At 45.2% G+C, this 12,780-nt stretch overlaps 1 protein-coding gene and 1 long non-coding RNA gene across 2 annotated transcripts; both read right to left on the bottom strand.

Moving 5' to 3' along the window:
- Window positions 1-1,741: 1,741 nt before the first annotated feature.
- Window positions 1,742-6,955, bottom strand: LOC146757573 (uncharacterized). Its single transcript, XR_014936106.1, has 5 exons — window positions 6,747-6,955; window positions 3,595-4,114; window positions 3,256-3,419; window positions 2,444-2,780; window positions 1,742-1,883 (listed from the first exon to the last, which is right to left on the bottom strand). It is a non-coding gene; the product is annotated as an uncharacterized LOC146757573 (long non-coding RNA).
- Window positions 6,956-7,615: 660 nt separating this feature from the next.
- On the bottom strand, window positions 7,616-10,565 carry LOC146757572 (obscurin-like). The gene is made up of 3 exons (XM_085520687.1): window positions 8,321-10,565; window positions 7,662-7,928; window positions 7,616-7,626 (listed from the first exon to the last, which is right to left on the bottom strand). The coding sequence occupies exons 1-3, from the start codon at window positions 8,529-8,531 to the stop codon at window positions 7,616-7,618; spliced, it is 489 nt and encodes a 162-aa protein (XP_085376813.1). The 5' UTR covers window positions 8,532-10,565.
- Window positions 10,566-12,780: the final 2,215 nt, after the last annotated feature.

Below are 12,780 nucleotides of genomic sequence, written 5' to 3'. Positions count from 1 at the left end.
GGGAAATCACACCTTGAACCTCTGATTAATCAGCTGAGGCAAGTGTTGGGCCAGCTGCGGGAGCACAGGTGAGAGTAATCTAGCTGTGCTCCCAGAAGGGGTGGAACTCGACTGCACCTCTTCTGAGACCTCACCTCATTTAAACGCTGACCACCACTAAGGCAGAATCTCTTGGAGACTGCTCCCCAGTTGAGACTGCCTCAGCTTTCTGGTCAAGGCATCAACATTGGTCAGTTTTCCTTTGCTAATAATCTTTGACTATTTACCACCATCTTGGTTAACATCTTTTTACTAGCCACCCTTACAGAGACCATAAGGGCTTGGGCTTCCAAACTCTCAGCAAGCATTTGGATCAGACAGCTTCCTGCTGGGGAGCCCCCTGCATCACTGCTGCCTCCTTTCGTACTGGACCTGCAGATGCTTCAGAGCTCATTAGCATGGACTTCCTTCCTCCCCTCAGCAGCTGCTCCTGCACTCACCTTCATTCCTACTCAGATACCGGCCGCTTCCAGCACCAGCTGACCTGCAAGACACAGAAAGGAAAGGTGGGAGTCATGCAAACGCAGAAGCCCAAGGCTGCGTCACCACCACGTATGGCAGCCTCGGGAAGTCAGCTGCAACTACATCCTTTGTCAGAATGGAAACAGGCACCGTCAATTAAGTGTGACCTTTGAACTCATTGCCACCATCAGAAATAGGCACTGAAATTGCTCACTTCACTGCAGCTGGTTACCTCCTGATTTTGGGTAAATGCGGACACTGTCTTGAGGGTTACCAGAAAAACGACATCAACTTCATTGTAGGTGGTTAAGCTTGGAAGCTGGACTTGAGCAAGAAAAGTTTCTCAGCTCAGAATCACAGAATTATCAAGGTTGGAGAAGACCTACAAAATCATCTGGTCCAACCATTACCAATACTTCCCGGATAAATCATACCTCTCAACACAACATCCAAACGTTTCTTGAGCACTCCCATGGTCGGTGACTCCACCACCTCCCTGGGCAGTGCTATCCAATGCCTGAATACCGTTTAGGGGAAGTAATATTTCCTAATGTCCAGCCTGAATCTTTCCTGGCACAGCTTAAAACCATTCCCTCTAGATCTATAACTGATCACACGAGAGAAGAGGCCAAACCCCAGCTCACTACAACCTCCCTTCAGGACGTTATAGAGAGTTATAAGGTCTCCCCTGAGCCTGCTCTTTTCCAAGCTGAACAATCCTAGTTCCCTCAGCAGCTCCTCGTAAGGTTTGTGCTCCAGACCCCTCACTACCTTCGTAGCTGAAGATGTTCCAGAACCGCAAGGTTTTCTTGCAGGGAGGGGCTCAAAACTGAATAGGTCAAACATCCTTCTCTCCATCATTGCTGTCACGTGGAAGGCTGTCCTTGGAACTGCAGTGACTCATGCATCCTAACTGCACTCCATTGATGGAAGCACAACGTGCATCATTGCAACTTGCTGGTGGGTTCATGTATTGGCAAGGGATCGATTCACCTGGAAAGAGTAGATACACAGCATTTAGCGTCAAACTTTCACTGTCCAAGGAGGCAAAGGCTTGGTGCTGCCTGTCAAGCAGGTTTCAAGCAGCTTGTGAGACTCATCTGGGAAAGACAGGAGTCAACCAAAGATGTCAGGCACAGGCTTGAATGCCAGAAGGAGGTACAAGCCCACTGAAAGCATGAATTCTACCTGTGTTGCTGACAAGCAGTGTTTTGAAAGCTGGATTTGCACCCTTACCTGCCAGGACCAAGACTTCTACTTCAGAGGGCTCCCTGGCACTGCTCTGCAGTTGGTGTTTGGCCACAGGGGATGGTTTGCCCAGGCAGAAGCAGGAACGCCAACTGCCAGCTGGTGATTCCTTCCTCTTTCTGGAAGAACTTGGTCTGGAGAGAAAACAGAGCATGCTGTCAGTCGTGGTGCAGGGTGAGGGAAGAGCTGCACCGAGCCCTTGCCAATAGTTGCCTGTTCCTGGTAATGCCTGCTTTCTGCTGAAACACAGCTTAGAAACACCCTCTGTTTCAAACAGCAGAGGATGCTTCCATTCCTACAGCTCAGCCCTCAAGTCCTGCTGGCTACATTCCTCTCAATGATTTCAAGCAAGATTCGGAGCATGTGAGCAAAGGCTCCACAGCCGGACAGGAAAGGAGCTGGCAGGCGTAACTGCTTTCTGAGGAACCGTACAGTTATAAGGGAAGCTCAAAAGCATCCCTGACTCTTACATTAACACCTCCTCGGCCTCAGCTCACTGCCACCTTTAATTTCTAGTGCCAGCAAGTCTGACCAACAGCTCTGCTTACAGGAGAAGCACAATTGGTTTCAGGCACATGGCCCTGAAATCTGGAAAACCCCAAGATTTCCATGTACAGCCAGCACAGAACAGGATAGACGCCAGCATGGCTTTCTGCATCTTGTGACTGCCTGCCCAACCAGGAAGGAAAGGCACCTTGTGTGGCTCCACTGAGGCCATAGGGCAACTGTGTGTTAGTTGAATCCTCAAAGATATAATGGACAAAAAATAAACCAATAAAAATCATCCGAACAATGATGGTAGGGGCTGGAAAGGGAATTCCTCTTTCTTTATCTTTCAGATGGAAAATCAATGATTGCGTTGAAGTTCCTCAGTACAGCTGCAGGCCCTTCCTCCACTTGTATCTTGCTGCTCCGTGTTGCAACAGGAGAGCTGCTCTGGCCTCTCCTCTCAGCCTGTGCCGCCTGCACGGTGAGCAGCTTTGTGGATGGAGAGACCCACACAGACTTGGGCCCAGGCAGAGAACTGTGCCCTGCAAGGGAAAAACACAGCTAAGACAGAATAGGAAGCAGCAGCACAGCCATCCCCATTCTGCATATCTCTCAGAATTGCTCATCCGAGCCACTGGAAGAAGAGGAGCTCAAAATAACTGTGTGCTCAGAGGTATGCTCGTGGCAAAGGACACAGCCACAATTAAGAGCAGCTCACTGTATCTTAAGAGGCAAACAAAAAGCCTAGAAAAACTAGGGGCCAGAGATCTCAGAAAGCATCACTGCCACACTTCAATCAAGTTTCACCTGCTTGCAAAACATCTTAAGAGCAGTGATGGTTTTCTCCATGTAAGGCTTGGACACTCTCAGGACCCATCAACAGGGCACCATATTCTAACCTAAGCCCAGAAGCCTGCTGTCTCCTCAACAGTAACAGAATTTTCAAAGGTCTTGGAGAAGCCCTGGATTGGATGAAGCTGTCAGATTTAGATCAAGCTAATGGAGGAAGATGCTCACCTACTCCCTCCCCCATGGCTGGTGTGGATTTGGAGCAGAAAAGGACGTCTGTGTAAATAGTACTGTTGAAATATCAACTGGTAGAGCAGTGTTGCACATTGTACAAATCACAGTTGGACATCCATGGACAATTGATGATGATAAAAGTAATTGCAGGGGAAGAGCTGGATGAAATATTGTTAAAAACAAATAATCATTTTAGCTGCACGTTTGTAAGCATTTCTTTTCATCCTTCTCAAAACAGTTTCATGGCAGAATAAAGAGGACACGTTCACACAGACATTTCCACAGCCAGACTAGGGAATAATCAAAGAATATCAACCAAAACGTGTTTCCTACCAGTTACATGAATCTTGAAGGTGAGTTTCTAGCCAGCAGCCTCGCAGCTGTACTCCCCTTTGTTGCAGTAATTCATTCCTGGATGTAAATCACATGTAGAAAAGTGTTGCTATGATACTAGATGACCAAGAAAGTCCTATAGCCAAAATGTTTTGCACCAGAGAGGCTGTCAGTTGATCCTCCAAATGCAAGACACACAAAATGAAGCGTTCCTTTATCTCTGGGATTCCAAGCATTTTCTCACCTCTGACTTTCACTTGGAATGTTGCTTTGTCATCTTTTGTTTCACAGCTGTAGCTCCCTTGGTCTTTCAGGGTCACATTTTTGACCATGAGCTTGTGGTGCATCCCCTTGGAGATGATGGTTGTCTTCTGGTCCTGCTTCACCTCTGTTTGATCTTTCTTCCATACGACAGCTCCGCTTGCAGCTGACACCTCACACACCAGCTCCAGGTCTTCAGAAGGACTGACTGATATTTCTGAAGTGGTTTTGGGCTTGCTGACAAAATTAATGGCTTCATCTGAAGAAAAAAAGAGAAAGTGGTTTACATCCTGACTCAGGCTTATTCAGCACAGCATGAAGATACAGTTAGAACTGATTGTAATGTCTCTGCTCATTACATTTGGGTGATTGAGTTTCACCTCTGGAGGTACTCACATACAAACGTGTGCTTGATTCTCCTGTGTAAGGAAAGAGTAAGTTCTATGCAGACAGTTCTTATTTCTTTTAATCAATTCTGTATTCTGCACACGTTCTTCTGAAGCTAAAATGAAGGCAGATAAGTAACGTGTTTGCAATGCATGAACAAACCTATTCAACACTTTGTCTCTAAGCTAACAAGCAGCGTTTGATGAGCACATCAGTATTTCATGCCCTTCATTCCATCCAGACAGAACCTGCCTGAGGAGCAAGCTGATGGCTGTCAGCTACAGGCAGACCTAGCTTAGCATTGCATTTCTTAGAGCAACAACTGTTGCTTTCAGTCACTGAATATACCAAGGCCAATTGCTATGCCAGGCACATTTATGGCATCAGTGAACAAATAATGCATTAAAAATTGTAATAGACAGGAGCCATCTATTCTTGTAAAACTAGGTGACCAAAGAAGAACAGTCCCTCTAGAGTCAAGCTGTTTAGAACTAATAGCATCAATCAGTATCACATAGATAGATTACTTCCCTGCCCTAAGACCATTTTGTGACCATTTGGTGCTCCTAATTAAGCCCTCTTGATGGCATTTTGTCTGAGCCATGTGACATTTTGTGATAGGAGTTACTGCTAGTGTTCCCTTCACCCTACACCAAAGTAGGAGGTATCCATTCTCAGGGAATCATGCAGGCTTCCTCTGGATTTGATGCTCAGAGACAGCCCCAGAACTTTTTAAATCTTAGCTTAGCTCTCATCCAATAATGTTCATCAAACAGTGCAACTTGTCCTTTGGGGATGCCTTTGTTCTGCATCAACCAGTTCCAACGGAGTCTTCTCGGCTTGTTTTAGATCAGTTTTTTAACAGATAAAGAAAGGGGCTTTGAATTACAAAGTGAAATTGCAGAATGCATGATTCTCAACCAAACAGAACGGGAGGTGGGATGCAGGGTGAATACCTGAGCCAACACCACCTGCAAGCAATCCTTCAATATCTTAGGAATCTCTAGCCATCCCAAATCCAGTGTTGGGCTTGATCTATCATCTCTGCTGAGTTTTTAGCTAGCTGATGGTGAGCATCATGGTGGAGATGGGTGAGCAGTCGGACTAGAGGGTCTTAATCAACCTTAAGGATCCTGTGATCAGAGGAACTTGAATGTGCTGTTAAAGGTCACAAGAGCTGCACTGCAGCATGAGCATACACAGCGAAAGGTTTTCAGTAGAGCTTCGGTTCATAAATGAGGACTGGGTTATGGAAAATAGGCTCAAGATAGAAACCAGAAAACAGATCTTAACGCCAGGTTCTGTGAATGCAGCCAGCTGAATTTCACAGATATTGAATTTCAATGACAATTTCTTGTGTTATTTTACCCTCCAGCTCCACCCTGAACAGGAACAGGTCAGTGACAAGCATTATTCCTCCAGGCTTGACCTGACAGTGATTTACTTGTACTATGAGCTAATGCCAGGAAGAGCAGGAAAAGAGTTTCATCCACGTGCCTTCTCCTTCCTTAGTAAAACCAGTGTGAAACTGCAGCCACGTCAGGCTGAAGGAGACGTCTCAGATGTCCTGCCTGGATGCAGGAGCTCACGTGTCAGAGGATGTCTGGCACGTCAAGTCTCATGGCAGTGCAGTGCATGACAAACTGCAACAACACTTTCCTGTGGGCTCCTTTGGGCACGAGGCCCAGCGGGTGACACACCTCTGGCTGCAGCTCTTCAGAGCCTCCCAGCAGCCACGTGATGCCCATGGGAGAGACACAGCTGACCCGCACAGCAGATGATTTACCAGCTCGCTCTGATTTACAGCAAGAGAAGATACAAGTGGTGATGCTGAATGGTGAAATACTGCGAGTGTGTGGCATAGGTATAAGATTTGTGAGCCTGAGGATGTTCAAAGTCAGGATGGACAGGGCTCAGAGCACCTGATGGAGCTGCGGTGCCCCTGTTCATTGCAAGGGAGCCCAACTAGCTGACCCTTAAGGGTCTCTTCCCTATCTATGAGATACACGAAAGCTGATTCTGCGGTAACCAAGCTACCAACAGCAGCTGTTTGTCTTACAGCTTGCCAACACAGATTTTAAAATAACAGCATTGATTACTCATTTGATAGTCACATTACAGTGCAAAGCACATGGAAACGTCCATCAGCTAATTCATTTAATTCTTTGGGCAGACCTGCCAGTATGAAATATTATGCTAACATGACAGAGAGAAGAAAAGCAAAATTAAGACTAGCTGACAAGCCGTGGCAGGAAGTTCTGCTCTCCATCAATTTAGTCCCATTATTCAATTCTGTTTGGAGATGTCTCCATGACTCTCTGGAGTTTGTTCTTTGAGAAGAAGCAATTAAGTAAGCTCTCCAATGCCAAAGTGCATACACTACTCTAGGCCTTTCTTGTTTCTCCATGGATCAACAAGGGTGACAAGCCAGCAGAAGATGATGAAGAGCCTCATCATGCAAACTCATGCATTTTATCCCCCTCACAGATGCACTGACAACTTACAGCATCATCCATTGAGACGTTGTGAATTTTCAGGGTGTGTTTCTTCCCCACAATGTGCAGTTCATATTTTTCACTGGCCTTGAGCTCCTTCCCATCCTTCATCCACTCCACAGTAGCGCCTGTGTCTGAAAGCTCAGCCTGCAGTTTGGCTTCCTCACGCAGCCGAGCGGAGATCTTTTCTACATCTTTGCTCTTATTGGTAAATCTCACTGCAGCACCTGTCAGGAGCAAAGGCCTCGTTAGTTCAATTGATATCAGGCTAACGTGGTCAATGTTTGCTGCAACATCTCTGAAAAAGTATCACCTTCTGTTCCTGCACTCATCATTGTGTCAGTGCTGAGCAATTCAAGATATTTCATTTGGTCTTCTTGCCGGATTTACTAAGTAAAAATCAACCAAACATCTCCTTCTACTGATTAAGAATGCTCTAAACATGCTTCTGCAGAGGTTTCCACCCAATGACAAACAGGTCCTTCCATAATGAATGTTTATTTGTTCTATTTTGTCATGCAAAGCTGATTGATAGAGATATTATTGGAATGATTGCTCCCCTACTTCTAAACTATTCCAGTGCAATCAGAAAGGCTGTCTGAACCTGGAGCTGAAAGTACTGCTCTATGGTCATGCAGTGGTAAACCTGCTGACTGAATGCACTGGCCAAGAGCTGTGAACTGCAGACATTCATCAGCTGGCATGAAGCAATCTGGTTCAGATACCAAGCAGCTGGGTAGACTGGCTTACCCTACACTCAGTGCTATCATGTTTAGGTCATTACCAGGACTCACATCAGTCCATGGGATGCAATTTCAGGTATTTGGTACAGGCAGTGAATGCCTGCAGCCCCAGTTCTAATCATCAGATCACAGCAACTATGCCTTGACTGTAAGAGGAAAGGAGAAGGATCAAAGCAAACACCTCTCACTCTCATCTTGGTGCTGACATCAACATTTTCGGCAACAAATTTCACTTCTGCTCCACCATCATTCTTGGTGACGTTCTTTATCATTAGGCTGTGAGTAGTTTGGGTTCTCTTGATGATGCAGGTCTCGCTTTCCTGTAAGACTTTACCACTGAGGTACCAAGTGCTGCAACACATTGTTGTAAGATCAGTAGTAAACATGGCATCCCCTCCAGGTACAGCTTCACCAGCTGTTAGGGGGGATTTCACAGCCAGGACTGGTTCTGAGGAAGAACAACATGGATGTCTTAATGCTCTTTAGATGCAAGTCTGGTATCTCATTTAGAGATGGAAGATTAAATCATAGGTACATTTCTACTTCTCCCTTTGCATGAGTGCTGGAAGAAGCACTTCTATGCTTAAGATCTGTTACAGAAAGTTCTGCCTCTTGCACATGTGTGATATCAAAAGATAAGGATATTCATGTCTCTGTAACAGAAACAGAACTTGTATCACTTTAGTGGTAGCTGGAGGTTGACAGGAGAACTAGGAATAAAGGAAAGCCTTTGGTGTGTTAATGCACTACTATCCTTAAAGTCAAAGGAAACATCTTTAGGGAACCAAAACAGCTGCTCAGCTCACACTGACCCATTTCCATTGGGGTTTTTGTGCTTACCAAGGTGCACGCTCCCTGGGAATTCCAGAGACGGGCTCTGTCCATGCGCATTGACTGCAGACACTCGGAACTGATCATCAGCCTCTTCAGACAGATTGGTCAACGTGAACTCTGGGACGGGGACATGAGACTCGTGGCACCTCACCCACGTGAAGCCAGTTAGTTTATTGCCTTCCACAATGTAGCCATCGATTGGAATGGGGCGTTGCATCTTCGGAGGGGACCATGCCAGCGTCACTGAGGTTTCTGTTTTATTTTTCACCACGGGGTCGGCTGGGGGCTGGTTGGGAGGTTATCGGGGAGCTGAACAGAAAGAAATACAAAAATATTAGCATAATGTCATGTAGGCTGGAAAAGACCTTCAAGATCAGCAGACTCAACTTTCAGCATGACCTACTGAGTCCCACCATTAACTACTGTGGTACCTGAGGACATACATGACAAGCTTATTCCTGCAGGTATTTGCATAGTGAATATATTCACCCTCTGGTTGCTTTGGAACATTTTAGAGGTTAAAATCCCATCAGACTTTTTCACCGTGTGCAGCCACTGATACAGGCAGGAGGCTGGGAATTACCTGATGGGCTCTAGTTACAGACTACTGACACAGTAAAGGATTGATTTCATTTCATTTTGGCCATCAAAAAGTTTGGAGTCTGGTTTAAGTCATCCATCTAGACTCCAATTATAATCATATGGAGAACAGCGCATTTAGGAGAACTCATCTCATCTTTACGGGAGGGCTTGGGTTGGAAGAAACCTTCAAGATCATTAAGTTCTAAACACCCTGCCATGGGCTGGCTGCCCACTAACCAGCTCAGGCTGCCCATCACCCATCCAACCTCGCCTTCAACAACAAGGACAGGCACCCACAGCTTCTCTGGGCAGCCTGAAATGGAAGCAATGAGCCACATGTTGAAGATACTCAAACATTCATGACTGTAGAGAGAGCCAAATACTCCATACATATTGCCTGCCTGGTCAATGGTATTAAAATGCCAACAACAGACTCATCCAGCTCATTGAAAATGGTGTGAACAAGGCGTACAGGATTCTTCCAGCAGCGAGTTAGATCTGCAAAGTGTAAAAATAGGAAATCTCAATGCAATGCAATTTTCCCTCATAACATAAATAGACACATAACTGTTTTGGGGTGCACTGTTACCAGCCTGTCAGTTGCTGTTGGTCAGTGCTAGATGCCAAAGGTCCCACTAACATAGCATGAAGCCGAAAGCTAGACGCTGGAATCAGATCTCCTGACCTTACCATCAGAAACTGAGATGTCATATTTTGCTCAGAGGTGCCTGCTTGTAGGAGGGACAGCTTCCGAGCTTTTTCTGCTCCAGGAACCAGCTCCAGCTTCAGGATTTAAACAGCAGTCAGAAATTAAACTGAGCTTTGTCACCTCCATCAAATAGAAGGAGTGGTTGGGTGGTACAGCTTTCCAAATAACTTAGAAACTGTCACAACAATCAGATGCCTACCTTTTCTTTTTGAACTTGTTAATACATAGAGCTTAATAGCATCAGAATGCCCCAAGCACTTCAGATAACATGACAGCTGTAAACCCTTCTTTAAGGATTCCTTTGTTTAACCACTGAGTAACTGTAATTCAGTGGTGCTGGTGGGAGAAGGGAAGTCCTAATCTTCCCAGATGGTGAACAGAGCTGATGTTCACATGCAGACTGGTGCTGCAGCACAGCCAGAAACCACTCATTTGGGAAACACAGCACCAAGAAAATAATGGGAATAGCTTCATAAAATCAGGCAGCTTCACCCAAATTTCATGTCAGGTCCATTATTCTTCCTATTTTCAGGAAGAAAGGTTTTCCCTTTTTCTTGTAGTTTTCTTTTCCTTTCCAGCAAGCAGATTTGTAGCTTAAAAAATTGTTTTCTAATCACCTCCTGGTGTGGACAAATCACACAGGTTTGACTCCATGTTTTACATAGTTAGCATTTTATATTTGTTCCAGTATGGAACTGTACAGCCATAGAATGGCCTGGGTTGAAAAGGATCTCAAAGATCATCCAGTTCCAACCCCCTGCTATGTGCAGGGTCGCCAACCACCAGACCAGGCTGCCCAGAGCCACAATCCAGCCTTTCCTCATAGGAGAGCTGCTCCAACCCTCTGATCATCACAGTGGCCCCTCCTCTGGACCCACCCCAGCAGCACCACAACCTTATTGTCCACAGAAAGCATATAACCCTCATTCAATTGCCCTTCCACTCAGCTTAGAGCACTACTAAAACCAGCATCTTCACCTTAGCTCATCACACTGCTGCAGTTCCTTTTACAAGGATTTCACTGGCAAAAATGAAATCAAAGCCGTCACAAGGGATTTAGCACAGTTACGTGTTACTGGCTACGAGAGCTGTCAGCACAGTCACCTGTCAGGCTTTGCTGCTGTTCTCTTTATGTAGAGGCACAACAAAGTTCAGACACCTCACAGTGCAATTTTTACTTGGACTGTAAAGAAAAAGGAGGCTTGAAAAGCAGCGTGTGGAAAACAAAGAAACAAGAATTAGAACAACAGTGGGGCCATGGCACTTGTAGGAATTGTTCTGCCTTTAACAGCAGAGCTTTTCAAGAAGTATGAGGGCATTGCAAACCAGACCAGTTTGGACAGATTAACAACTGCAAGTAGTGGGTTCCAAAATTCCAGACATGAAATCAAAGATAGAAAAACTCTTCACATTTTCATCTCTCAATTTTTCGTACATTGTGCATTACAGTGCAAACAAGTCTTCACATACAACTTGGAAGCTAAAGACAAGTCTGACAAAACAGACTGCACAAAAATGATGGATAATTAACAGAGCAAATTGCTCTTTCAAAAACAGAGTTTATGTCTTCTGGTCATAACACTTCAGAAGCCTCAGAGGCTTCTTCTCCTTTGTATATTTTCATTAATCTTAGATTTTGTTTTCATTCAATGTGACCTCACTAAACAAATATTGTCTAAAACCATGAGTATCACATAAATGTGCAGATCTCAAGCTGCTCACTTATCTAGTACCCTTGGCATGATGCTTTATTTTCCTCAGCTGATCATCTAGATTGTGCCTGTTGATTGTGCAACAACAGCCTGTTGGTCTCGATTACCTGTGAGAGGCTCTAACTTTGGCCAGAAAAATCATTTGAGGACAAGTAATTCTCTTGGAATCAGTAAGGCAGTCTTCCCATTCTTTCTTACCAGCACCCATCTTACATGTTAATAAAGGATTCTGGAAATCAGTTTGAAGATCAAGAAACAATTCAGTTCAAGCATATGCAATCACAGGATTTGTACGTCACCTGCAAAAGTCATTTTATTCTATCCACAATCTCATCCTACATGCAGTTCCTTAGAGGGTTCCTTAGGCACACCAACCCCATGCTCCTACTAGAGACCCTTGCATAAGACAGGTGATATACCTACAAGATTATCTACAGCTTAGACTATGAAAACAGGGACTCTAGCTAGAGAAAATTATCTACCTGTGCTTCTGAGCAATCTGTTAACCACTCTCATACAGTTCAGGCCAATCCAAACAAGATGCAATGACATGTCAGCCACAGAAACAGCTTGATTTTAAGGAGTTTGTTTGGACAAGCCCCTGTTGCATATGGTGGTCAAACATGCATTACTTGGGGGCACATTGTATTTGATTTAACACATCCTCTTACCTCTGGCTTTGCACAGAGTCCAAAGTCTATCAGCTTCAAATTGTCAATCAGCAGATTTTCCCGGTGGATGAGAAAGCAGTCAGGAATGATTTCCACCCAAGTGCCCAAGGAAACATCTTTTCTCTTCTTTTATTTCCTGCTGTAGACAGTGGTTCCCAGTCTACTCAAAGCTCGCTCGCTCTCGCTGTCTCAGAGATCTTCACTGACTGCTGGCAAGTTCCCATCTTCCAATATCCCAGGTGGGAAATACTAGCTTGTATCTGTTGGAAAGGACCTGGGGACTAGGAGGACAAGTGGTGAGAGACCACAGGCTGAATGCAAGCCAGCAGTGTGCTCTGACAGAAAAGAAGTACAACAAGATCATCAGCTGCATTAAAAAGCAGCACAACCAGACCAGGACAAGTCATTCCTGCTTCAACACTCACTGGACCACATCTACAATACTGTATCTGGTTTTTGGCCAGGAAGGATAACAACCTGAAACAAACTCTGAAGCAAGTTCTATGGATGACCTCCAGCCTGTGCAGGGGGCTGAAGCTCCCACTCAGAGAAGAGAAGCTGGGGAGAATGATCTTTGTGACAGAAAATCCATTGGATGGGGCCAGAGGAATGCATCTCACCCCATACCCTCTGTACAGCCACCATTTGTTTAAAGGATCACTCTTCCTTGAGGCACAAAACGAGAGCAGGTTACACAACAGACTGACACCACAAGGGCTTCTCTCGAGATACAAACTGCAGCAAAGAGCATCACAAAAATGTGAAACCAACACTCAGATCAGATCTGTGTCT

Source organism: Coturnix japonica, chromosome 20 (genome assembly GCF_054131305.1).
Source record: "Coturnix japonica strain WE chromosome 20, WE-NBRP24, whole genome shotgun sequence".
NCBI lineage: Eukaryota > Metazoa > Chordata > Aves > Galliformes > Phasianidae > Coturnix > Coturnix japonica.
This window is presented reverse-complemented; position numbering and strand designations above follow the sequence as displayed.

What these genes read in the sequence shown, in the direction of transcription:
- LOC146757572 (XM_085520687.1), bottom strand. Translation starts at nt 8,531, where the DNA reads ATGCAACGCCCCATTCCAATCGATGGCTACATTGTGGAAGGCAATAAA. An exon ending in CCCAGGGAGCGTGCACCTTG is followed by an intron (nt 7,929 to 8,320) that starts GTAAGCACAAAA and finishes GTTCTTCCTCAG; the next exon opens with AACCAGTCCTGGCTGTGAAA.